Source organism: Cinclus cinclus, chromosome 11, assembly GCF_963662255.1.
Source record: "Cinclus cinclus chromosome 11, bCinCin1.1, whole genome shotgun sequence".
NCBI classification, from domain to species: Eukaryota; Metazoa; Chordata; class Aves; order Passeriformes; family Cinclidae; genus Cinclus; species Cinclus cinclus.
In genome coordinates, this window is record NC_085056.1 from 22454298 (window position 1) to 22481427 (window position 27130).

Consider the following 27130-nt stretch of genomic DNA (forward strand, 5'->3'; position numbering starts at 1 on the left):
CTGTCTTCCACCAAGATGGTTATTCGAGCCAAACCCACCGACCCAAGGCCTACATCTTAATCATTGGACTGATCATGTCATGTCAAGTAACTTTAACTCATGAATCTGTTGTGATTACTGTTCTAGAGCCGGTGACTATGGCGGTTGAAGGAATGAATGTAAATCTGACTTGTTCATTCACCAATGACCAGGGAGCTGGATCCGAAGAAGTCAATGTAAGATGGAAAAAGGATATGGATTGGGTAGACACAGGTATTGTCACAACTTGGGATATGAAAACACAAATGGGAAACACTACCCTACAATTGATAAATGTAACTTCGGGATCTGAAGACAAGTATTTATGTGGAGTCTGGATCAGAGATAGTTTCGACTACGGTAACTTGAAATTACGGGTAATGTCATTATTAGGGGATGGTACCAAGAAGGGGGATGTTGAGGTCATTCCAACCTCAACCTATGTAGACATGTGGGACAGTCCTCCTTTGCGAATGAATTGTACTTTCCGATTGAAAAATGAGTGTGAATATGGGATACAAGTTAAGTGGTGGAGGGAAAATTCTCAGGGAATGTGGAATCAAATTAGCGAAGGAGTTAGCTGGTGGTCCGAAGGAACCGTGGGAGGAGGATGGTTAAATATTACTGATCTGAAGATTGGGAAATTCGGAAGTAGATACTTGTGTATAGTCTCATGTGGAGAAATGGGTGACTTTGGAATACGAAACGTCAGGGCTTGGTCGCATTTGAGAGGTGGAATCACTGGCCAACGTGGGGTCTATAGTGGGCGGGGACATGCAATAACTGCAGTTTATCTTAATAGCATCAGAGGAACTCACAGAAGAACTCGAGCCATAGATGTAACATTTCCCCGCAGTCAGGAACAGGAAAATTTGATAGTAGGATTAATTCGGGACTTTGGTAAAGTGCAGAATGTTTCCTCGATTACAGCCTGTTTACCTTTGCCACAGGCAGCCGGGGAGCCGATACCGTGGGGAATCATCCCAGTAAAAACTTTACCCAGGGCATTCGTGGATTTTACTTGGAGTTGTAAATTGATACCAAAGGAGTATGTAGAAAAGAAGGAAGGATGCCAATTAATTAGGAATATGTTGGAAAAAGATTGCCAGCAAATGCCAGGCTACTATGCGTGGGTTAGTAAAATGAACAAATGCATTGTGGAAGGACCAATAAGGGAACCCTGTAATAAGGTTTGGATGCAGGTAAAACGCACAAGAAATGAAGAAGTATGTCAAAACATTACGCAATCACAGTCTTTAGAAGACGATTGGGGAGCAATTTGGGGACCAAGTTTATTAGAGACATATAGTTACCTAGGAACTGTGAATTGGTGCATTGAATGGACAGGAAATAAGAACCAGACTTATACTAGAGTATTAACAACAGAGACAGCTCAGAGGACATCAACTGGGACAACAGAGACATGGAATTGTTCACGAGTTATTACTTGTGATACTCCAGAAGCAGAAATAGGTTTGGTACCAGTAAGAGTGTTACTCAAGTGGGGATGTGAATGTAGAGGGTACAATCATACAATTAGGGGAGAGATGGCCGGTAACAAACAAGTAGATTGCAAAACTACCACTATCAGAAGCCCTGGTAACTTGGTCTGGGTAATGGGACATGGGAAATGGACCACTCATATACCGATCGATGGGATGGTAACTCAAATAACTTTAGGAGTTCCTACCTTATGTCCATTCTGGAAACAATCTAAACTTAATGAACAAGAAATACAGGCCAGGCAAAGGAGAGACATAGGAGATGACATTATTGAAGAAAATGAGTGGCATGAACCGTCAGGGGGAGTAAAATTCGGATGGGCACTAGAATCTTTATTTGCACCTATCTCCACATATCGAAATAGGGAAATGTTGTATAGACTCCTGGGACAGACCGAAAGATTAGCAGCAGCCACCAAGAAGGGATTTAAAGATTTAAATTCACAATTACAGGCAACCACTCGGATGACATTGCAAAACCGGATGGCATTAGATATGCTGTTACTAAGAGAGCATGGAGTTTGTGGATATCTGCATGGGAAGACAGATCATTGCTGTATTCATATCCCAAATGTGACAAAGGAAGTAGAAAAAGATATAGATCAATTGGAGAATATTGAATCTAAAACTAGGGAAATAGCAAAAGATGCGGAATATAACTGGATTGGAGCAATATTCAGCTCTCTAGGGATCCAGGTCTCTGGTTGGATATCCTCAATTGTTCAATATGCAATAATATTGTTGATATTAATTGGAGTTGTGTATGGAGTTTACAGATGTCTTCTAGGAGTAATCACCAGAGAAGGAATTCATACCCGGAGAATAATGAAGGCTATGACCAGGAACAGACAACCGGCTGGGAACACACTGCCTCCTTCGTGCTTAGAGACGGTTACATGAAGAATGGAGGGAAGAAGTTGAGCATCCTTGCAGAAGATTGAAGGATGCTCAAAAGGGGGGAGTTGTTAGCATACACATATACTTTTAATAGTTAGTGGTAGTAATGCTAAGGCTGCAGTTTGTAGCTAGTGCAAGGTAGGCCCTGGGAACTAAGCCAGGGAATGTGCTGAGCTACAGAATAATGAGTTAAGGGCCAGTGGGGCGAAGAAGGACCAACTGGTTATTTATAGGAACAGTAGGGAATTTACTGATGAAGTACAATAAACAGGTGTGGGATTAATCTATAGTTCTAGTTTAGACAAGCATGTAGGATTTATAACCGTTAGAAAGGTATCTTATTGTCTTAACTTAGGCAGGCGTGCAAGAGTTATAACCTTTAGAAATGTTATCTCGAAAATGACTGCTGCCTTTGATGTGAAGTATGTGGACCATAGCATGTAGCCATGGTGAAGCAAGATTTGTAAAAGGGTATAAAACTGTGTAAGATTCACTAAGGGGTTGGGACTTTGACTTTGGACGCTAGTCCTCAGGTCCCCGGGCCCTGAATAAAGCACCGCACAAAACAACTTTGTTGATTTGTGTTTTACTCTTTGGGATCGGGCAGCAGAATGGCAAATGGCAATTTTGTGTCTTTGTGTCCCCAGCCTTTCCCCCCTTGTTTTAGCAATGGCAGCTACATTCAATAAACACCAGCAGCTTCAGCAGAGGTTATTTGTGTTGGCTTGGTGCAGATCAGGACTCCAAGTCCACCACTACCAGCAGTTGGCAATGAAAACAGGACCTGGACACTGAAGTATTTTGCTGGAGACAAGCCTGTCACAAGCACACGCCCTCTTCCAACTTTGCATCAAACAGAATAGAAAAGAGCAGGAAAAGGCTACCTTTTGACAAGTCTCACTCACGTGTCGAAATGGGCCAATTCTGGGCAGAAAACTCGCCCCAGTGCTGGCCACCTCCTTCACATTGAGAAACTTCTCCTTCAGGAACTTAGAAGGAAGCAGCTGAAAGGCAAAAAAAAAAAAAAAAAAAAAAAAAAAGAAGAAAAAAAGAAAAAAAAAGAAAAAAGTTAGCTAGAACCTCAGAGATGCACTTGTTCAGAAAGGCTTTCCTTGAACAAGTGGCACCGGTGAATAATTTGTGACCCCATCATCTAGGACAGTTCTGGAAGCCCTGGAAGTTACCTGCTGAAATACTTAGCACCAGTAAATTCATAATGCACATGCTCCAAACACATGGCTCTGTGCCATTAGCTTCTCCGTGATTAGATGTGACATGTTTGGGGATTTCTGCTCTTTGGGCATCTGTTTCCTCTTTTGTGTCATTGGACTGAGGCAGTGACCTTTTCAGAGAGTGGGGAGGAGCTCTCAGAACTCCCCTAACTCCATCCCTGCACAACAGTCAAAACTCACAGCGTGGAGAGAACACTGCTGGGTGAGTCCAAGAGACACAAGAAAGCCAAGTTGTACCAAGAGTGAGGTGCACAGGAGTGTGTCCAAGTTTAATCCTCTCTGTTAATTAGCATTTGTGTTCTCTGTCTGGGCTCGCAGATCCCTCCACAGAAGAAACCAAAGGGATCTCCTTGACAGAACCTCAGCACTGGGGCATCTTCAGTCAAGTGAGCTCCAGCCAGCCATGAGACCTCTGTGGCCCTGACTCCTCCTCTGCTGTCTGCAGGGCTGGATCTGTGCCCCACACAGGAGATGAGACAGAGCAGCTGGTGTGGAAGCTCCCCCAGCTGGGACCAGCCGTGTCTCTCAAGGCTTTGGGCAGAGTTTGAGCTTCCCCCCCCCCATCCTCACATGCCCAGGAGCAGGTTGGTCAGAGCAGCACAGGTGAGTGTCCAGCCTGACAGAAGGAATCACCGTGGGAAATGGAAAGGGAAAGAAGCACATGCTCAGGGCTTCAGCTTTACATTGGCTGAACCTGGCTTAACTTGGCTGTGGTGGCACAGCCAGGCAAGACACTGGACTGTCCCTGAAGAAACACACGATGTTCCCTACTGCACCAGGACAGCCCCCAGCCACAGGAACACGGCACAGAGAGGTGGGGAGGGGTTCTGCAGCTTCACAGTGCTGCTGCACAACAGGCAGGGCAGGGAGAGGAGGGACACGAGGGGGGTTTCCAGCCTCAACACAGCCCCAGTGGGTACTTACAGTAATAGACTTCAGTCTTTCCCTGGACAAAAGACGAGGTGTCGATGTCTTTTTCGGGGATGCAGAAGCCATTGTGGAGGCAGGATGTCACAGATGAACGACAATGCCTCAACAAAACTGGAAGGAGCAACAATGGAACTCTGAAAACCCAGAACCCAATTCATGGCAGACTCAAAGGATACTGGTGCTAAAAATTTTATATTATTTGAAAGTAGCTAAGTGCTTGTCTGAGGTAAGTAGCTAGTATTGTTAGGCCTCTAGTTGGACTTTAAATATATGGCTATGTTCTGCAATGCAAAGATGGATCATACTGAAAAGCAGAGCTAAAAATCTGAAAATTAATAATAGTTAAAAGAGACAAAGCTGTAGCTAAAATACTACTTTAAAATAGGTAGCGTGGACCTCCTCTTCTTTAGGCTAAACAACCCCTGCTCTCTCAGCTGCTCCTCACAGGACTTGTGAGAGACTGGAATGCTATGCCGAATGGCTTAAATATTGTTTTAAAGGACTTTTTGCCCATTGTGACAAAACTGTATGAAGAAGCTGTGACCACTGAAGCTCACCCCTCGCTGAAAATGCCTCCTGGCTGGAACTTTGGACTGTGAGCTAAGCTGCCTAAAGGAACTTGAGACAAGGTACAGGCAACACTATTGTCCTATTATCTCATGTCTGGGGAGATGTAAACAAGGCTGAGGGAGAAAAATGTATCTACAACAAAGCCAAACACAGCAGCTGTCCAGAAAATCAGCTCTGTCTGGGTTCAGGGTGGGGAAGTCATAGCCACAGGCTCCTCTGCTGAGGCCAGGTTTGCACACAAACCTCCCATCAAGAGAGGGAGAAGGAGGAAATTTTGGGTGTGGTGTAACCTCTGGCAATAGGCAGTGGACACCCATCCTCCCTCACACAAACTGGCTTGGCTCTAAAACTCCCCACTCCCACGAGACCACATCCAGAGGACGTTCCCACGGGGGCAGCTGAGGGGGTGTCATAGCCCACCAAAGTGCCCCCAGACCCACGCCTGAGGCCTTTCACCAGATGACTGCATGGGATGCAAAGTAACACAACAGATCTGAAAATCCAGAGCCCAGTTCATGGCAGACTCGAAGGATGCACTGGTGCTAAAGATTTTATATTCTTCGAAAGTACCAAGAGACAAAGAGTCAAACTTGCCCCACCCCAGGGAGGTATGGTGATATTTTCTACTTAATCGTCTCTGACACTCTTTGTCCCCCCCCTTCCCAAACGCCTTTCACCCTCCCTCCCTTTTTCTACTTGTTTTTCTCTCTCTCTTCCTCCCATTTCCATGAAATGCAGATTCTTTACTTTGGCATATGGTCTCATTTACTCCTTAATTCAGGGGCGTCTCCCTAATAATTTTAGTAACCAGATGGTAACAACTCACTGAAACTTGAACAGAACTCGTTCACCTTTAGGCAGTGTAAGTAGTCACTATAGGGAAACCAATGTATGGACTAGTATACTTCGGAAAAGTTGCATGTCTTCAGTGAAAAAAAGCCCAATCAGTAGACCATATGTTGTTCATCCACTCAGCCCCTGTTCAGTACATGCCACTGAACTGCTGCACCCGAAGACTGGCATTACCACATCCTGTATTTCTCTTTGTCATTGTCTTTCAGAATAAAGATGTGCTAAAAGAAAAACCAAAAAGTACAATATTTATCAACCTCTATCTTCGAATGAAATGCAAGACTGATTTTCAGTTGTATTACCAGCATTGCAGTTAAAACGCGCTGGAACCATAATGGTTCCAAGTTTCCTACTTGCAGTAAACTTGGGGTTTTAATATTCTTACCAAGTTTATCTGTAATACATAGGTTTATATATTTTAAAGAACTTAGGTTTGTTAAATTACTGCACACTCCATCATGCTGCTGAGCAATAGCACAGATCATTTGTGTCTTCAGCAGAAGTGGTTTGTCTTAGTAAAAAGACCTTGAAGTGAAACACTTTCCAAGTTCCCCAGAATTTTAGAAGTACTTTTGAAAACAAAGGAGGGGGAAGAAAACCCATCAAGCCTATTAATTTAGGATGTTTCCGGGTCTACTACTCTGTGCAGCCTAAGGAAGCTGTAATGGAACAAGGGAAGAAAGATCTTACAGCCGTGTTATCCCTCAGTGTACAGAAAACCTTCACACGGAGCTCCTGCGTGGCTGCTTTAAAGACTGGTGACAGAAGAGCAACATGGGATTGAACTAAGACAGACAAACATCCAGTTAAAGTCACATTACAAGTTATTTTATTTTCAGATGGGGCTGCAGACTGTATGCTGCTCAACAGCCTGGGCGCTCCGAATGTCCTGCAGCATAGCTGAGCCATGAGACTTGTGCAGTAGAATTAGAAAAAGGTGAAGCACAAACATTTCTTATGCACCTACATTGCATTACCAACTCGTCACTTTAAAAGTGGTTTTGCTCTTTCAGTGGAAGTTTCTAGCTGGGATTGAAGGGTTTTTAATTGTTGAAAAGCTCTGAGTAGAAGCAAATATTCTCCCTGGGTACCTGTGGTAGGTAGGTACCTGGCACCTGGCAGTGGAGGAATGTGCATGTACTTCCATCTAGATCTCTGAAGTATTCATTATAGTCAAGAGCATACCCAACCACAAATTTATCTGGAATTTCAAAGCCTGTATCTGTAAGAAAATACAGTTCTTTTTATACTTCAGTGGTGTAAGTAGCTTTTAAGTGCACAGTTTCTATTCAACACATACTCGAGCTAAGAGTAATAGGCATCATCTCTTTCAGGATGCTTCCTTAAGAATCTGAGCTGTGAACTGATGGCAGAGGTTAGAATTTGAACTATTCCCTTTACTCAGTGAGATAATTAAGGTGCTAAATGAATGATTTTTATTAACAAAGTAGTTGTTTAAAACCTAGTTATGAGTTAGAACTAGGAGAGGAGACAAGGAGCGAGATTTTACTTGAGTGACGGTAGATGAACTGTGATTGAGTAGGACTTTTCAGTTTGGGAATAAGGCAGGTTTAATAATGCAGAATCAAAACATATGCCCTCGAGGGTCAAAGCAAAGCAAAAGAGATAAGGTTTGATTCTGTTTCTGCTATCTAAATAGTTAAATTTGTATATCAAATAGCTACAGCTGCGCTCAGGCCAAGCAGAGGAAAAAAAGAAGGTGGTCATGAGGTGTCTCAGGATGGAATAGCTGGTCATTAGTTCACAGGTTTTTATGTCCTTTCTCCCCATTTCTCTTGGCCTTCATTAAACTTATGTGCCAGTTGTCAGATGTGCTGCCTGAAATGAAATTGTAAGACTGTGTTTGGGAAAATACAGAAAAAAGATACTAGAAAAACACAATACTTACAGTCTTGGGTGTAACCTGGACCCTGACATATCCTTTAAACAAGCTGGCTGTAAGGCAGAGCAGAGAAGGTTGGTTATTAAAATACCTCTTGCTCTAAGCTGTAGACTTCCCTTCTGCCACGCCTCCCCATAGGCTTCTAGAATCATGCTTTTAAGTCAAAACAGGGAGATTATTGCAGAGAAGGAAGTAGTGCTCAGCCTTGGAGTGGAGGGAGAAGCAAAGGCTCTGATCTAAGTCCATTCTCTATATCCAAGTGGCTCTACGTTGTTCCCTCCAGTTCCCTCCAGTCCTGTGTCTCAGATCACTTCCCTTCCATGTAGCAATGCCCCAGGACACTAGAATAGCACAGAGGGGGAAGCATGTCCAAATGGCTGGTAATGATTTCAGTGGGTAGGGAGGAAGAGAGGGAGAAAAGGACAATTTCTTCTGCAAAATAATTTCTGTTCTTGGCTTGCCTGTGCACTTCAGAAGAAACTGAGAACGTCCTGGACAGTCACTAGAAGTACTGTCTGAATAACTGCTGCATAAAGCAATGTTTTTTTCTAAAGCATTGTAGTTACTTGACAGACTCAGGGATATTCCACAAAATTTTGTTTTAGTGATCTACTAAAAGTAGATCTAGAATGCTACTTGACGTCAACTTCCAAGTGCTGACAGACACTTAAATTCTGGAAACTTCTACAGTTAAGGATATTAAAAAATATCCGGGGTCTTGTCATTAGAAAATCTATGGAAAGGGATGAATTTCCTTGAAACATGAAGTAAGAAACAGGGAATCCATCAGACATCATGGACTACACAGAAGAGCCATAAAACCTTTTTTTATTAATTTGAGCAGTGGAGATGGTGGTGCATGGGTGAATTTCCCAGTTTAAGCAACTTAATTTTTAAGCAGCTGCATAAGGATCACATCCTGCATTTGCTTCCTCCCTCCCAAACTTGAAGTTAAACAAGCACCTGTCAGCATACACTTAGTATTCACCCAGATGATTTGAATATGTTAGTGAGTGGCTATATCCTTGCACCTTACAACTTCTACCATCCTTGGTTCCTTGTGTTTTATTTTTGAAAGCAATGCTTTCATTGTTCCACTGTTGTAGCCTGGCTAGCTGTTAATATGGTGGAAGGTAAAGAGGTGGCAAGGGCCTTTGAATGGGTTCCACAGAGATGTTTATTTCAGCCACACACGTGGATACTCCAGGGTCAAAGGCAAGGCAAAAGCCTCATGGTGAGGGTCTAGGTTCAAGCATATGGGTGGTTGGGGCAGGGAGAGCATCAGAGATCAATTATCAGGGGACATAGGGGTGGCACAAAGGTGGAGTTTGGGTATGGGAGCCGATGGGGAAACAGTGTGGGAGTGACTGAAAGACTGAGGGACAGGGAGGGGGCACAGGGCTGACTGAGGGAACAAAACAGGGCTACATTGGCATAACAGAGCAGCGTCTAGAGAAGCCTCTTGGGTCTCCCTAACTAGGGAACGCCTCTCAGGATGTCCACATTCTACCAGTCTCAATAATGTCCTGAAAGGTTAAAAAAAATAAGTTATCCTTCACATTTGAAAAGAAAACCAGATTGTCAGTGGATTAAATTAGAGGACACTAACCTGGCAGCCCAGTAACACAATTAACTATTGTTATATGTAAGATGTATTAATTTGAAATGAAGGGAGAAAAATATCTGTGGCATTTCACCCCTCCTTCAGTCATTACTTTCCTCTACTACTAACACATGCTGGAATAGGGAAGGGAAGGGAAGGGAAGGGAAGGGAAGGGAAGGGAAGGGAAGGGAAGGGAAGGGAAGGGAAGGGAAGGGAAGGGAAGGGAAGGGAAGGGAAGGGAAGGGAAGGGAAGGGAAGGGAAGGGAAGGGAAGGGAAGGGAAGGGAAGGGAAGGGAAGGGAAGGGAAGGGAAGGGAAGGGAAGGGAAGGGAAGGGAAGGGAAGGGAAGGGAAGGGAAGGGAAGGGAAGGGAAGGTGTGGGAAGGGAAGGTGTGGGAAGGTGTGGGAAGGTGTGGGAAGGTGTGGGAAGGGAAGGGAAGGGAAGGGAAGGGAAGGGAAGGGAAGGGAAGGGAAGGGAAGGGAAGGGAAGGGAAGGGAAGGGAAGGGAAGGGAAGGGAAGGGAAGGGAAGGGAAGGGAAGGGAAGGGAAGGGGTGTGGAGGCCCAGGGGCCTGCCACTAGGGCCATATGCTGCAGTCCTGCAGAAGCAGAAGCAGGCAAGGAGAAGCACCCCTCTAAGGTTATGGTGACAGGTGCCTCCCTCCCATAGGCCTTTGCGGGCACAGCTACCAAAACCCAGTGCTGATCCTAAAGTAGGGGTGGATGGAAATGTTGCTCTTTTGAGGCAAACCGTGTTTCATGCTTAGTCAGCAAAGAAGGGCAGAGAGATAATTTAGACTAGAAGCCCAGAAAGGAAGTGAATTAAAAAAGTGCCAAGCGGTTTATCTGGGGTAAGAACAGAATAAAACATAAGCTGTGTGAACGGACGGAGTTTCTCACAGGTGCCTTTTGTGGTTTTTGGGTGCACTGTTACGGACAACTGAGTGGAGAATAAAGAAGCTGCATCACAGGAAGAAAAAGGCACAGTGGCCATAACTCTAAGGCAACAATAGGGCCTGTGGTGGGTGGTGGGTGCTGAGCCAGGGCAGGGCATTGTCTGGATGCTCTGCCACCACCCAGCAGTGACAAGAGACCCTTGCATGCAGGAGGTGCAGGATTATGTGATGTGTGAAGCTGTCACTGGGACAGCCAGCAGGACAGAGAAGATAATGGAAACAACCATTACCTGCAAGTTTATTGATCCCTCCATAGAAATATCAGCCAGACAATTCTCTTTCTGGGTGGAGAAGGTAAGTTTCTGGATTGCATCCTGACATTTAACAGCATTGCTGAGGGGGGGTGTGTGCTTGTGTTAAAGCCCCTCTTTACCCTTCCTGAGGCACTTTGTGAAGTGAGTGAAGATGCTTTTAGGGATGAGAGTGGTATTTAACTTCCCCAGTGTAAAATTGCAGTTACAGCTTCACTGCCAAGGGGGATTGTGGCCACTTCCAGAGAAATGCCAGTCTCTCTGCTCAGTGTAAAGGGAGGTTTTTCAGGATCCTCCAAGGCACAGGGATGTCTGTACCCCGATGCTGTAGGGAGGCTGGGAAAAATGGAGATTCCTGTGAATTCCTCAGGCTGACAAGGAAAAACCCATCATCTCCTGTGTCTCTTTGCCTTCTCTGCTATTGGCATGGATGCTTTATGATATAGCTATATGGTATAGCTCTGTGCATTTCCCTGAGCCTCACCTGCTTCAAAGGACCCCCAGACATCCTGCAGCTGCAGCGATGATAACACTGAGGCAGAGCAGGTGTCCTTTAGTCTCTGGATCCCAACTCCAGCATCATCTTCTCCTCTCCTGCCAGTTGTCTGAAAAAGAGAGGATGTTTCCTTATTTGGTGTCTGTAGTTTCAGGCCTCTCGTCTGATTCCCAGGCTTCCACTGAAGTACAGAATCCCTGGAACAGGCAGTTCAGGTGTAACTAGAAGCTTTTCAGCTCTCCCTGATTCTGCCTGGCTTCTGCTTGATGCCACACACACAAACTGATTCATTGCATGCCATGGCACAGCACCTGCCTGATATCAGTACATGCAGAACTAGTTTCCCAAACCCTCTGGTTTCTGCAAACCGTGCAGGAAGCCCATCACAATGGATAGAGAGGAAGGAGGAGCCTAGGCTGCTCATAGCTTTGAGACCAGACACTGTGTCCCTGTAGCAGAGGACACATGTTGCAGATGAACTGCTTTGATGAGGCTGCTAGAGCCATTAAGGTTGTAAGAAATGTCTGTATGTGAGTGATGACCATCTACTGCTGTTCTGCCCAACAGAGAGACAAAACTGGAGACAAATGGTCTGGATTGACTTTTGTGATTTAGATCTTGTTTAAGCAATTGCCTCCTCTCAGGGGGCTATTCCCTCATCCATGTGTGGGAGTGTTTCCCTGTCCCCCAGGGAATGCTGTGGTTCTAAACATGAAAAGCATCTGCTTTAAAGACAAATCTCCTGGAAGGGTAGAAACAAATAGAAGGGGGAAATAGAGATGTATGCACTTCTAGGGCTGAAAATTGTGAGATGCAGCAGAAGCAGAAGGAGGTCTGTGGCTAGCTGAGGCTTCTTTTTCCTTGTCTCCCGTTTCCATAGAAACCCAGTGATGATGTCCTGACTCTGCAGTACAAGCCTTTGGCTTTAAAGAACACCTGCTTGCTGCCACTCGACCTTATGCTGGACTTGGAGCAGCCGTTTCTGCTCTGCGATGCGGACCAGCAGCCCCTCCCGGATGGCCAGGTGAGCAGCCCTGGACTCCTCCAGTGGGGTCTGAAGAGGAGGGATGTGGTGGTGCCTTTCTGTTGGGAGAGCCTTGAGTCAAGAAGTTTATTCTGTAGTGTCAGCAGTGGATTGGCCTGAGCTGCATCAGCAGAGCTGCTGAAGGAATCAAAATCTTATCTGAATTGAGAAGGTCCATCCTGGCTTTAAGGCACAAGGAGAAGGAGCAGGCAACTAGGTCTGGGCCAGCCATGCAGTTAAGGTGTCTCCTGGAAAGCATCCCAGCTTTCCAGCAGCCACCCCCTTGTCTTGCTGCTGAGCACAGAAACAAGGGCTTGAGGGAATCCTGGACTAGACTGCTGTGGCTGCAGTCACACCCTTGCTGTAAAGAAATGCATGATGAACCAAAAAGCCCATGCTGGGATCACACTTTAAGCATTTACTATTTCAAGCTGTCAGACCTTGGGACATCATCACACAGGTGATTAATTACTGTTCATCTCCTTGCAGCCTGTGACAGTGGATGTAGGACAGACCTGTCATCTCTACATTGCATTTGACCCATCATATAAACTGGATTTTCATAGCTGGAAGGAAGAGAAGGTTCTGAAGATAAACATGGTCAACGGCCATCCTTATGTGGAGTGTATCACCCTTCAAGGAGAAGTCCACTTCCCCAATCTCCAAATCCAGCGCAGCATCCTGGAGTTTGGCTGCATCCTGGCTGGCACTGAAGAAGTGCGTTCTCTGGAGATAACCAACTGCAGCCCACGGCCTGTCCAGTACCACTGGTCATTCCATTCAGACGGCCAGGTGAACAGGCTGAGGTATGTGCACCTTTGCCCTCTCCTTGAAGCTCTTCTTCCTGGCGTCCTGTTTGTACTTTGCAAAGAACAAAGCTGTTTGTGCACTGTACTGTAACAGTGGATAACAACTGGACATAGCCAGTAGGACAGCTGGATATACTTTTCAAACTTATTCTTAGTATTCATTGAAGTCTCATCCTTCTGTACACTTCAGCTCTGCTGTAAATTTCAGAGACTTTTTTTTCACAAACTTCTAACAACTTACTCTGGATCTATAATCACTGAGACCAAATTGAGCCAAAATGCCAAGTGGGATTACTCTTTCTCAAAGCCTGCAGTCACACAGAATGAAGCAGTAGATAAATCATCGTGTGCATCCCCATACACATAATAGTCCAGTTACTGACAATACTACTTACAAAGGGAGATTCAACATGTGCAATAACTTTTTTACTTTTGCTACAAATTGCCTGAAAGAATAAGCTGCAAATAATAACTTGAACCTGTTTAAATTCAGGGATGGCATTGCAATACCCTAAAAAATTCTAAGGGTACCTGGTGCTGGTGCAGTATTACAAGAGAACTGTAAGTGTGTATTACTAGTTGTTATTCGTCTTAGGTAAAAATGGCTCAACTCAGCTTTACAAAGCAGGAAACAAGTCATGGAGAGTTGAAATGAAGGAGTTGGGACAGTGTCACCTGTCTGTTTTCTGTGAGAGATGCTCTTAAGCAGTAGCGGTAGTAATGTACTCATCTCCTATAAGTTTGATCCTTGTCAACTACTATCCACCTCTGCAATTTTTTCTGACCTTTTTGTTTTCTCATTTCTGCAGTTGAGTGTCAAAAGGAAACAGAGAACTTAAATGTTACTTCCAAAATATTATGAATTGTTTTCAAAGTAAAAAATACTCAGAGCGTTTAGAAAACGCAACGGAAGGGTTGGAATGCATAAACAGTAGAAGATCTTGAACAGTATTTTTACATTATACTACGTCAGCCAAACAAATGGACAGTAGGGCTTGAGCAACAAGGATATAAATGAAGTTTTGTTAAAAGGGCTTGTTTTGGTCTCTATGTGATAACTGTCATCCCCATGATGGAAATACTTCACAATCCATTTAAATTTTCCTAAGCTGTATTATTTAGCGATCAGCCGTGATTTATTTAATTTCTTTTGTACCCATCACTGAATCATCTGAGCACAATGTCCGAACAAGACAAACGGCAAAGTAGAAAAGGGCTGCAATAACTGAGCAGCCAACAGGATAAGTCATATTGGCATATATTGGCTTTGCAAAACCCTGTGTGAGTGCTTTCGTTTCTTCTCCTCTTTGGTTTAAAATGCAACACATTCTCATTACTTCTGATGACTCACCTCTGAAAGAAAAGGGCAGTAGATGCTTTTGGCAGGGTAAGTTGCATTTACAAATTGGTTCACCTTGTTGGCAGCAGGACTGCATTTTTTCTTATAAAAGCTGCTCATCAGCTTGAGTGGGGAGAAGGTGCAAAAGGGTGAGAGGGGCTGATGGATCTCTGATGGTCTGAGGATCCAATGGAGCCAAGAGCTGGAAGGTGAAATACCATTTATTGAGTTCAGGGGTTTTTAGGGGAAAGGAGTGTGTGCCTGAAAGCTCTGTTCTGTCAGCCACATTCACCTAGTCAAAGGGTTTTTTCCTGCACCCGTGTGTGTGGCCAGTGCCACGGGATGGCAGCTCTTTCTGCTGTGGGGGCACTGCAGCCTCCAGCTGCAGAGTATGCAAACTGAGCTGCATTGAAATGTGTTCCCCAGGGCTCAGTGTTGGGGCTGGTCCTGGTTAACACTTTAATCGACGATCTGGATGTGGGGATTGAGAGCAGCCTCAGTAGATCTGCAGGCTCCCGGTTGGGTGGCAGTGTGGATCTGCTGGAGGCCAGGAAGGCTCTGCAGGGAGACTGGGACAGACTCGATCCATGGGCCAAGCACAGAGGCGTGAGGTTCCACGAGGCCAAGTGCCACATCCTGCAGGTCAGCAGTCGCCTCAGCGTGAGCCAAAGCGTGCGCAAGGGGGCAAGAGGCCAATGGCCCCTGGCCTGTATCAGCACCGGTGTGGGCAGCAGGAGCAGGGCAGCGCCTGCCCCTCTGTGCTGGGCACTGGTGAGGCCACACGTCAAGTGCTGTGTCCAGCTCTGGGCCCCTCACTTGGAAAAGGACATGGAGGGGCTGGAGTGTGTCCAGAGAAGGGCAGCAAGGCTCATGAAGGGTTGAGAAAATGTGCTGCGAGGAACAGCTGAGGGAGTTGGGTTTGTTCAGTCTGGAGCAGAGGCTCAGGAGGGGCTCCAGGGCTCTCTCCAATTCCCTGACAGGAGCGTGCAGTGAGGCGGGGCCGGTCTCTTCTGCTGGGCCTGCAGTGAGATCCAGAGGAACTGGCCTCACGCTGAGAGAGGAAATTTAGCTGTTAGGAAAAAAATATTTCAGTGTTTGTTGTAGTTTATAATCATTGTTTTATATTGCATGGAAAATGGTCTGTTCTGTTTCCCCTTGTTCTGTTTGTAGCATGGTTTATCCCTCTTACCAATCTCTCCCCTTCAGCGCCGTCCCCTTGGCTGTGATGTTATTCTTCCCTCCCCTATCCCTGGGTTCAAAAAGGCCTGCTATTTTCTATACATCTCTCTCTCTCTTCCCATAGTAACAGTGTGCTGGACAAGAGCCACTGAGTGAGAGCCTTTTCTGGGTTTTTTCTGGCTTATTTGCCTGGCTAGACATCCTAGAAAAGCACTGTTACTCCTTTTCCCGTAAATTTGCTGTAAAGCACCTTAATTTCAAAGTTAGAATGATTTGGAGGGAAGGGGGTCACATTCTCCATTCTAGAGAGATCCTGCAGACACCTGTCTTTCCAACCAAGACAAGCTGACAATTAACAATTTATTGCCAACTGTTTAATTAAAAATTAGTTAATTAATTTAGGTAATTAAAGATAGGATAAAGGTGTTCACTGGAGCTTGCAAGGGTAGCTGCAGAGGTCTCTGGTGAAGGGTGGGAGACCATCAGCAGCAGAAGACACGATGTTGCTGGCTCCTGCTGGATGCTGCAGCTAACACAAACGCTGTCACTCAGGTGTTAGTTTCCAGTGCACCTGCTTCTTGGGTCCTTGGCCTTTGTCTGTCTGCCGTAACGCAGAGCGTTTTGGTTTATCAAGACACTCCTGCTCCTGGGCTCTGCCTTTCACAATCACCTCTACCTTCTTCAGAGCCGGCTTCAGCTTATGAATCCTAGGAAGAAAGGGACTGGTATTAGTCAGATGAACATTTCCAGCCAGCCACTTTTCTGTCTCCTTGCACTGCACACCGTGTTGCATCCTCTGTCTGTGCAAGCAGTGAGCAGCAAATTAAACAACTGCACTCGCTGCAGGGAGGCTGCAGAGGTGCAAGGGCAGCAACATGACCAGCTAAGTGCCTGGGGACCAACCACAGCACATGGGGTTCCATGTGGAGAAGCAGGCCTTGCTTGTTCCAAAAGGAAGCAGAGCTAGGGACTGGCTGGTCCCCGTATCTCTCGTTACAGATTTTGCAACCCTCCAGGAGCTTAATGTTTCATAGAGTGTCTTTTTGCAGTGTCTCCCTAGCAAGGCCAGATGATGATCTTTCTGTGCTCCTCTGGGTGTTTTGCTGCCTCTCTGGGGCTGCCTGTCTCCAAGCCCACCTCCCCATCCCAGTCAGAGGGACTGAAGGGAGGGTCTTAAGGGATGAACCAGGCTGTGCTTGGTGATGGCCAGCAATAGGACAGGAGGCAATGGGCAGAATCTGAACAGGAAATTCCACTTGAACCTGAGGAAGAACTCCTTTCCTGTGCAGGTGACAGGTTGCCCAGAGAGGCAACAGTGAGGGAGTGTCCCTCACTGGAATTATTCCAGAGCCCTCTGGACACAACCCCATGTCATGTGCTCTGGATTGGCCCTGCTTGAGCAGGGAAGTGGGACCAGATGACCTACTGTGGTCCTTTCCATCCCATGCCACCCTGTGACTCAGTGATACCCATCCGAAGTGGGAGTTCTGGGCAAGTGCGTAGACGTTGCTCACCTGAAGAGTATGCTGGTCCTAAACTTCCCCACATGCTTTGGGGAGAACAGCACGTGAAAGATCTGCTTTTGGCCAGGAGGGATGATGCCGTGGCAGGGGTGGATGGAGAACAGTGGCAGGTCTTTTTTGTCATCTGGGCAGATTTCCAGGGAGGGACTAAAACGCTGCACAGAGAGGTGTTTTTGTTTGAAGCGCTGTAGCTTCTTGGAGCGGTCCTGCTGTTTGGGCTGCTGCTGCTGAGAATCCTGCTGCTGCTGCTCAGAATCCTGCTGCTGCTGCTTGGACTGCTGCTGCTTCTTGGCAAGCTGCCGCACTCCAGAAGGATGCATCTCAAAAGGATGCTCCTGCTGCCATCTGAAAGGATGCGGCAGCTTTCTGTGATGCCTCAGAGGAGTGGAGGAGAGGAACTGACCTGCAGAGAAGAAGAGAACACCTTTCAAAGACAAAATCCTATGTTCCCAGCAACTCTGCCTCCTGCTGCAGGTAGGTGGAGGAGATCTGGAATGCACTTGGAACATCTCTAGCCGAGTACGTTCAGCAGGAAATAGAGCATCTGGGAGCAGGGTCTGCCTGCAGAACACACTCCTGTGCCAAATGAGAAGAGTTGGTTTTAGACAGTGACTTTACATTTGCCCTGGAGTGGGGAACTGCATACAGACAAAGGCTGCAGGGCAGCTCACTCATTACACCATTGTTTTTCCCAGTCTCAGACTTGTCAAAGAGATGACCCCCTTCCAGGTCCTGACCCAGCGTGTGGCTCTTCCCAGTGGCTGGCTCAGCTCCTTTGCAGAGCAGAATGGGCAGAGCAAGAACAGAAGGGGTGGAAAGGCAGAGGGGGACAAGGAGAAAACTCTCCAGCTGCACTGGGGAAGATGCTGATCAAAGCGGACGTGTGGACAAGGATGCAAAAGCAATTCATGTTTCGGGGTCAAGTGGCAGGGTCTTCTCCCCAGGCCCTCAGCCACCAAGTGAAATGCCCTTACCCGTCCGAGTGGTTGAGTATGGCTTCTTCACTGCTTTACTATCTGCAGCTTCCATCCAGCTGTATTCCAGGGTTATATTTCCTGTGTTGTGTATCCTGAAACTAAAAAGCAAGAAGGAGGAATAAAAATAAAAAAAATAAAACAAGTCCAATAAATATAAAGCAAATAGTGCAATAACATTGTCTGATGGACTCCTGGTACCACTTTCTGCTGAGGACCATCTTCTTCTCCAGGCAACTCTACTATGCTCAGACTGCTGTCCTGGGTGGCCCAAAAAGTATTTCCAAGTCTGGAAGTTTAAGAAGAAAGGGCCAACGCGGTGCCCAGGACATTGAAGCTAAGAGGCTTACTCTGCACTTTAGGTCTTGGCTTGACTGCAAACTTATTCTTGAGCAGATGAGGACAAGTGACATGCAGTAAAAACAAACCCATGGCTGGTCTCAGCAGAAAGATATGGCAGCACTGAACCTCTGTTGACCACCGTCTCCTGCTTGGCTTTGTGTGCACATAAATGGGCCTGTGCTGGTTTTGGCTGGGGTAGAGTTCGGGGAAGCGGGCTCTGGCTCAGCCCTGGCAAAGGCAGCACCCGCTCACAGGGCCTTGCTGGCCTCCAGCACTCACATGTCTTTCCTTGTCTGGTTGGGCAAGGTGTCCTTGAGCTGAACCACTATCAGGTTCTGTTTGAACTCGGTGTAGCCAACAACAGCACTGAGGTACACCTTGGCCTCCTGGATGCTCTCATCCACAGTGTAAGCCGGTGCCGGTTCTGGTTCTGGGGCTGTCTGGACCATCTGCAAACAGAGGAGGGAAGAATCACTGAGCAGAGCCCACAGAGTCAGGCTGACAAGGGAATCTCTTGGCCTCCAAGATCAGCCTCACAGAGGGACTAGAAAGGACCATTCACTTTTACTTTCCTGGAAAGATGACAAGACTGGGACTGATCCGCTACAGTAGTTGTTCCTACCTGTTGATCAAAGCAATCACTACCACAGCTGTTAATATATCCATGGAGACTATAGCTGCATTCCAGTCCCTGTACTTCAGCCTTGTAGAGGGACTGTTTTTTTTCCTGGTCCCCTACAAATCCAGCAGGTCTCACAATTAGGATTGAGTTTGCCTGCTGGAGTTCTGTGGATAGAGAACCCCAAGACTGAAGACCTCTAGAAAGCACCTTTTTCTTCTTGTCTTAGGAGCAAGTGCTCTCCAGATGTCATGTGTGGAGCAACAGCCACACTGCTGGGAGCTGGGAGTGGGCACTTTGGGAAGTGAAAGATCTCACTAGGAAAGTCTCCAACTGCAGATGTGCTGACAGAAAAGAGGATGGTTTAGAGGCCTTAAAATGGTCCAGATACTCGGACAGGACTTTCACCCAAGATGAGTATGTTTGGCAATAATGACAATAAAAGCAGGAGTCTCTGGAGATGATCCTTCTCCAGACTCCTCCATTCTGTCATACTGAGCCTGGGCTACTCCATGATGAGATATCCCCCACAATACAGAGACCACAACCATACTCTGGTATCCATGCAGACAAAACTCGGAGTTCACCAGTATGTGCAGCAGAAGTGTATTTCTCTCCACTTGAAAAGAAGAGACATAGTGCAAGAGACTTAACTGCTCGTTGGTGAAAAGGCACCAAATGAGATGAAGAGATTTCTAACACCATTAAATGGGATAAAATCATATAACGTTGTCTCCCATTCAACATGGGCTGCAACACTTGTGCTTGTGGCACAGACTTCTAGTTTGTGTGTGGCTAAAGGTCCCTTGTCAAAAGGCTTTCCCCTCTTGTGTGTTTCTATCTGGTCACTGTGCATCCACCTCTCGCCTAGAATGCACTGCTGCTGAACCCCACAGACTGAAAGTTTGTGTGTGGCTAAAGGTCTCTTGTCAGAAGGCTTCCCCCTCTTGTGTGATTGTATGAGGTCACTGCATCTCCCCTAGAATGCACTGCTGGTGAACCCCACTGCTGCCCAATGTCCAGAGGAAGCAGGAGCTGCTCAGCCAACCAACAGTGATGGTGTTATGGTGGTTCTTTTTGTAAAAGCTGGGTTGGCTTTTTTGCCGTTGTGCTCCTTACCTTCTTTTTCACAGGCCGGTTGGCTGCCATGTCTTTCCTGGTGGTATCCTCCCTTGTGACAATGCACATTCGGTCCTCCCAGTCCTCAACCTTCCTTTGTGGTAGCTCAGAGTTGGTCTTGATCACCTTACATTTCACAGGGTGCCTCCTGAAGGTGGCTGGGACATCTGATTTCAAGGTGACTGTGATGTCCTTGGCACATCCAGGGTGGAGGTGTCCCATCTAGGGAGAATCAGGCAGTCAAGACCAAACTGGAAGGAAGCACTGCCAAGGGCAGGACTGACAGCGAAAGGTACTGATGTGGTGAGATGCTGTGCCAGGAATCTGCACCTCGGTGTGGATTTATGTGAACTCTGATAGACAAAAGTGTGAACAGAAGGTGCCACCTCCCATAACGTGAAGCCTTTTCTGCAAGGCTGGCAGCCTTGGCCCAGCCAAGCCAGGGACTGCATCTCCTACATGGATGGCACTGGAAGTGGCTATCACTGCTATGTCAGGACTCCCTGCCAGCGCCCAGGAACAGCAGGGCAGGGCTTGAGCAATGGGGAAAGGCAGAGCAGTCCACGCTCACCTTGGGGGAGAACTGGAATGCGGCGTCTGCCTCCCACTCAAAGCGCATGACCTTCATACTGGTATGGTTGGTGATGGTGAAGGTCCTGCTGTAGGGCCTCCCGACAGGACAGTCCCCAAACTGGATGTGATTCAATCTGACAGCTGTTAAGGAGGAGAGCAAGAGATCTCAGTATGCAGGGAGCTCCACCCGCCCCTTTCACGTGCACAGACAGCTGTATGTTCAATGCTTCCTTGCTCCAAGCCTTCCTCCCCGTGGGAGGGAGTTCCCCAGGCCTCTCCCCATCCCACCACTTTCAGAGAAACACTCTGACACATCCCTAAGCCAGCGACATGCAGCACGGCACACGCTGCTCTGCATGCATGGCTGCCACAGCCACGGGCCACCAAGTCCCATGGCTGACAGCCCAGGCCTGGCTAGAGAAAGGACACACTTGATCAGATATTTTCTTCTTCCTTGCTCCACCTTGGCAGCCTCTCCTCTCTTACCATCAATAATGTCTTTCTTCAGACTGCGCTTAGCTCTCCTCTCATCTGTGTCTTCCTCTAGTCCATCAAGGGTGAATTCATCCTTGTGGCCTTCACCCACCAGCTCTATTAGGGTCTTCTTAGAGTAGATGTCTTCCAGTAACACACAAATCTTCCCTTCCAGATGTTGAGTCAAGGTGGGTTTGAAAATGACATCAATATTTGTCGATTGCCCATGATGCAGAAGGAAGAAAGGCTTCTCTGGGGGCTTGCTCTCTGCACAGCAATGGAAATCAGAGTTAAGTGATACAGCTCTACAGAGGAAATACTTCCATAGGATATATGAGGAAGAAGAGGTTGAAACCAGCTGCCCTCTAAGCACAGGTTCTACCCCAGTGGTTCCAAACCCTCTTCCTATGTTCACGAGACTGCCACCTCCAGACACATCAGCACTTAGAGCAGCTGAACCTCACGTTGATGCCCAGCTGTCATTCCATCTGCTTCCAGCCAGTTCCAGCCATATGGAAAGCTGAGCCAGAGAGTGCTTTTGGCTTCTGCTGGCTGTTTGTGTGCTCAGGGGCTGCATCTGTTCCAGCTGGTACCTTCCCAATGCAGCAAATACCTCAGAGGGTCCACTGAGGTAGTGACAGTCCCCCCCAGCTCAACCCACCGTGTCTAGAAGAACTGAACAACTTCTCACAACTTTCTAGGAAGGTCTCCAAGAAAGGCTGGGGGGACAGAGAGCCCAAGGAAAGAAACTGTGTCTAACATCTGGCTGCTGCTCAGAGAAGCCAAGAGCAGGGCACATGTTTTCCCTCTGTGCATGATCACGCTTCATGGTTAATAAATTTACCATTTCCAACGCAGTCCTCTTCCACATCTTCAGTGTAGAATCTCTCAAGTGTGGAGCCCTTGCCTTTCAAGAAGAACGCTCCGTGCTCATCCTCCAGGTGTAACATAAACTGAGAAAAGGGAACAGAGAGCACAGTGATACTGGTGTGAGTACAGGATGGCACAGGGACTGACACCGCAGTGCTGCTGGTCCCGCAGGGGAACCCAGCACCTCTCCCACTACAAACAGCCCTTAGCACAACAGTTAAGTCAAACCAGCCAGGAAGAAAGGCTGTTCAGAGGCATTTGGATAGAACTAACACAGAACCAAACGGGACAGAAAGTAATGAGCAGAATGTAATTAAACTACAACTAAGTTTACTTGAAATGTAGTAAACTAGGATCAAATGCAATCTAATGGAACTGGGAAATCACACATCACCGTGAGAAGAAAAGGTGATGAGAAATAGGGGAAAATACTCCACCACCACTCCACCTGTGTTTAACTTAAAGAAGAAAGACTGGATGGAAAATTCCCAAGAACTCCCTTCTTGGATGTCAGTCACTTGCTTAAAATTAATTTCTCACACCTCTTCTTAGGTGTGCCATGTTTTCTGGGACCCTTCCCCTGTGCCAAAGGCATTTGTTCCCAAATCAGACCATTCCTTGAGCAGGTTCTCACCTTGACAGGTACGATGCCATTGTTATGGATGACCAGGGGGAGCATCTCTGTATCCCCCACCCGGAGTCTCTTGAAGCGCAGCACAGCATTTCCCCTCTTGCTGCGAGCACTTGGGCACACGACTGTCACCTGTGGCTCATGCCCCTTCCCACTGATGGTGAAGGTCAGGGTTTGGGGCTTAATTTGCACAGAGCTGCAGGAGAGGCACAGAAACAATTTCAGCTGGCACTAACCCATTTCTCTCTGGGCAAGGGAAGCAGCAAGCGCCACCCACAATGTTTTTCCCTGCCTGGTGCCCCTGTACCCCACAACACAGCCCCCCACCAGCCTCTTCCCAATCCATGCAGGGCCATTCACAAGAGGAATCTGCTCCAAAGAGCCAGAGCCTTCCACAATAACAGTTATAATTTCACTTAATTGAATCATGCAGTACAGCAGGTAAATAATGAGGCACTAGATGAGATATGGCAAATCCCCTGGCTGCAGGGAGATGAGACATCTGCAACAAGCAAAAGCACAGCAGGAAAGCAGTACAAAAGCAAGGAGGCAAAAGTAAATCATCACCATCAATAAAGATAATTTCCAAGAACAGTAAAAAAGCAATTTTGTATTAGGAATGAGACTTCTCTTGTTCCAATTCAGCCACTAAAGGCTTGAGGAAGGACCGGTCAAAGCCCCACTAGAGAGGTCCCAGGGCAGAGGAACTGGGCTCCTCTTTCAAACCAGCTCCAACCACTCATATAAAACAGCTTAATGAATGTCAGGGAATCACAGAGGATCAGTTAATTTTACTGAAACAAACAGGAAATTTTGACTGCTGACAGGCTGGCACCAAACTGCTTCATCTTAGCCTTTGTCCTTGGATACCCAGAGCTCAGCTGCAGCACATCTCAGTAACTTCCAGTTGGCTACCTAATATTTCTGTGTCTTCATAGTTCCTCCTCCAGGCTAAACCATCAGCCTCATTTTTCTGCTCTTTCTAACAGCTACTGCCTCCCAGATCAACTCATGCCAAGTACTCTGCCTAAGGCTACTGAAAGCATTAGAGCTAACAAGAGATCTGTGCCTTCCCAGTGGAGAGGCAGTTTTCAGTGAGGCCACCCCCAGTATTCCACTGGCAATTTACCTTTTTGGGATGACAAGGGAAGCCTTGAAAATACAGCTGTAGTTCTGCTCCTCCAGTGGGGTGAAGGTCACCGTAGCAATGGCATTGGATGAGCCAGGAATGGACATCGTGTCAGGATACAACTTGAAAATGTTATTGATAGGGCTTTTTTCCTTGGGGAAACCCAGAGAGAAAAGTTAGGAGAAGGCACCTTTCCACATGACACAGTTTTATTCATAAATGCATTACTGAGAACAGCCCCAGACAGTGTGTCATCCTTCCTGCTTCCCGAGGCAGGCTCCCTCTCTCCCAGGGAATGCTGACTTTGTGCTAAAGCATTGTGTGTTTTGAGTGCTGGCAGCTGCCCCAGCATATATGGAAGGTGGGTGCTGCAAGGAAAAACCCTGCAAATAACCTAGAACTGGCCTTCAAAGAGAAGGAAAAGCCAGGGAGCCCGAGGAAATGCTCTGCTTTGAGCCCTGGCATGTCAGTTCATAACAGCCCCTCTCTGAGTGTGCTTCCCACTGAAGACCCAGAGGTGTGAGCCAAAACCTTGCCTGGGACATGCAAAATTCAACAACACATTCAACTGTTCCCTGGCTCTGCTGCTCTCCCTTGCAGTTTAACCTGCACTAAGCTAGACTAGTCTGGGCCACAGGAAACAATCCATCTGGAGAACAAAACAAACTCTCACAAGGCCTTTAGAGGGCAGCCACCACTTTGGTCTCTTGATCTTACCTTTCCAGGCAGGGGTTTGATGGAGAGGACCACGTCCCATGGCAGACCACTTGTATTGTAGATGCTGAAATGAGCTTCAGCCTCTTGCCCAACCAGAACCTTGGTGAAGACGAATTTGTTCTCTTCTCTGACAAACAGACCCGTGCCTTTGACTGACCGCAGCTTGCAGCTGAGGTTGGTGCTGCTGCAGATCGGGTACTCCTCGAAGGTTAACGTGACATCCTCAACAAGTGCTGTGGACAGACAAGAGGAATGAGCGTGGAAAAGCCTCCCTGATGAATTTATCTGCACCCTGCTGGCCTCTCAGAAGGCTTGATGAGCCCCTTCTGCCGACGTGACTGCTAAACCCAGGTTTGGGTGAGGGAGCTGGCTGTGAGGATGGAGCTCAGTCATCCTCAGTCTTAGAGAGCAGTGCTTTCCTTTTATCCGTCCATGCATCCCTCTCAGCCTGAGAGGGATGAGTCCACTGGTAGACTTGAAGAGGGCTGGAACCTCTTCAAGGATTTTAAGGTGGGACACCAGGGCTAGTGTGCCTAACCTAGCAGCAAGTTGAGGTACTGATCAGCAGCAGGTGTGACCAAGGGAACCTGTGGACAGGACGTACCTGGGAGGCAGGACTCGGCAATCAGGGTAAAAGGAATGCCCAGGGGATTGTCCTTGGGGTCTCTGCCTGTGATGTCAATGTAGAGCTGCCCCTCACATGTCCCCTCCTGCCCTGCGAGGCATTCCACTGTGATCTTCTGCTGGCCCCATGGAGCGACAGAGCCGGAGCAGGGGGACACCGTGAACATGCCAAGACTGAGGTAACCCTGCAGAAAAAGTTCCAAGAGAGGCTGATGGCTAATAGCTGTGCCCTGAGCACCCCAACAAAGAATATGTCCTGCCTTGGCCTCCAGCTGGGGCCAAGTACCCAGTCCCAGGGCAGGGAAGGATGAATCCATGGCCCAAAGGCAGCTCCAGGCTGAGACCAACAAGCCAAGAGGAGCTGCAAGCATGTCACAAGTGACAGAGAGAAAGGAGTTTGTGTGTACAGAATGAAGGTGGTAGCTGTGATCCTTCAACCTCCAGAGGTAACACAGGACAGTAGAAATGGCTGTGAGAAATGATGGGAGAGAGGTAAGGGACTGGGTAGAAGAAAAAGCAATGTGTTCTGAGCTCTGTGGACTGGGAGTTTAGTGGGGGATGTTTTTGCTTCTGTGGTGTTCACACACCTATGCTGGCTAGCAGCTGTCAAACACAGGACCTGCTCCCCTCTGTTGACCCCACAGCTCCAGGTCTGAGCCAGAGTACAGGACTGTCAGTGGGACTGAGCACATCCTGGACTCCATCCTGCAGACTACATCCCACCCTGTGGTGATCAGCCCCCAGCCTGGGCACAGCAGCATGTTCTCACATCCCCTGCAGCAGCACTGCTGGGGAGCAGGAGTCACCCACCTGTGTCAAGGAGCTTGATTTCAGCTTTGTTCCTGATGGAGAGGATTCCTCTTGCTTTGAGCTGAGGAAGGAGAAAGCAGAGGTGTCTGTCATGCTGAGCTCCCCTGCCTTTCTCTGAGGTCAAAGCTGGCTTTCCTCCCCACAGAGGAAAGCCTTCCTGCTGCTGATGGCTCCCAGAGAGCAGCCTGCAGCACCCAGTGCTCGACAGAGCAGCTCTACCACCAGCTTCATAGTACACATGGGGACACCAAGGTGATGTTTTGCTCCCTCTCCCCAAGCCAGGGATGCAGATGGATGATAGCCCAGGTCTCCTGGCTGCCTGCCACATACCAGCCATGGGGTGGTGCCTCCTCAGACAGGAAGGGTGGTGCAGGGCTTCTCATACCTTTTGCTTGCCAATGCAGATGCATCCTCGGGTGCTTGGAGGATGTGGAATTTGAAGTTGAGCATGCCTCTGTTCTCCAGCACAACAGTCTGGGTCTTCTTGGTGCCCTTGAGCATGGCCCCAAAGTTGATGGGTGAGGCAGGCTCAATACTGTACTTGCTGTACACAGCTTTTGCCGACACCCTCACTGGGATGGTGGCAACAGTCTGGCTTCCTTCCCCTGAGCTGGCATCTATCACCTGTGTGCACAGGAAGGGGTGGTAAACAAAGCCAAGAGGCCAGCTTGCTCTACCCCAGTCGCCAGCCTCCACCCCAGGCCTCCATCAATTTACCCTCCCTGTTTAAGCACCTCCTCCAGAGTCAGATTCTCAGCTCCACTTAGGAAGCCTCCCAATGGTTTTGAAAGACTTTGTGTATGTAGGAGAGAGGATTCTCCAGTTAAAGCCTTCCTTCCTTTAGATACCTATCCTGTTGATGCTCCCAAAACACCGTGTGATAACAGAGCCTGGCCCAGGGGGCTCACCTGGCAGTACAGGATGGGTTTGTTCTTGAGGAGCATTTCTCTTGTGGGGTGGAAGAGCATCTCAACATTCACACCAGGCTGGGAGGCAATCAGCATGCCCGACTGAGGCTCAATAGTGAAGTGGGATGCCAAATCTTGCATCCTGGGACCTGCATTCTTCAGCACAAAACTGAAGGGGAGAAAGGGAAGGAATGGAGATCTCTGCAGTTAAAAGTATACATCCCACCAGCACAGCCAGGACTTTGTATAGGACCAGGGAA

The 27130-nt window shown here is 47.5% G+C and overlaps 1 protein-coding gene across 1 annotated transcript in view; it reads right to left on the reverse strand.

Moving 5' to 3' along the window:
- Nucleotides 1–15984: 15984 nt before the first annotated feature.
- The window catches only part of LOC134048164 (hydrocephalus-inducing protein homolog), an 82161-nt gene continuing 71015 nt past the window's right edge, over nt 15985–27130 (reverse strand). The window contains exons 54-70 of the mRNA XM_062499764.1: nt 26871–27039; nt 26348–26586; nt 25963–26023; nt 25133–25337; nt 24529–24761; nt 23812–23963; nt 22686–22878; nt 22026–22134; nt 21194–21448; nt 20706–20848; nt 20135–20356; nt 18676–18845; nt 18055–18155; nt 17752–17853; nt 17072–17204; nt 16129–16264; nt 15985–16080 (exon numbers count right to left, since the gene is read on the reverse strand). Of these exons, the coding sequence (XP_062355748.1) occupies nt 15985–16080; nt 16129–16264; nt 17072–17204; nt 17752–17853; nt 18055–18155; nt 18676–18845; nt 20135–20356; nt 20706–20848; nt 21194–21448; nt 22026–22134; nt 22686–22878; nt 23812–23963; nt 24529–24761; nt 25133–25337; nt 25963–26023; nt 26348–26586; nt 26871–27039 (2719 nt within the window). The remainder of the gene's footprint in view (nt 16081–16128; nt 16265–17071; nt 17205–17751; nt 17854–18054; nt 18156–18675; nt 18846–20134; nt 20357–20705; nt 20849–21193; nt 21449–22025; nt 22135–22685; nt 22879–23811; nt 23964–24528; nt 24762–25132; nt 25338–25962; nt 26024–26347; nt 26587–26870; nt 27040–27130) is intronic.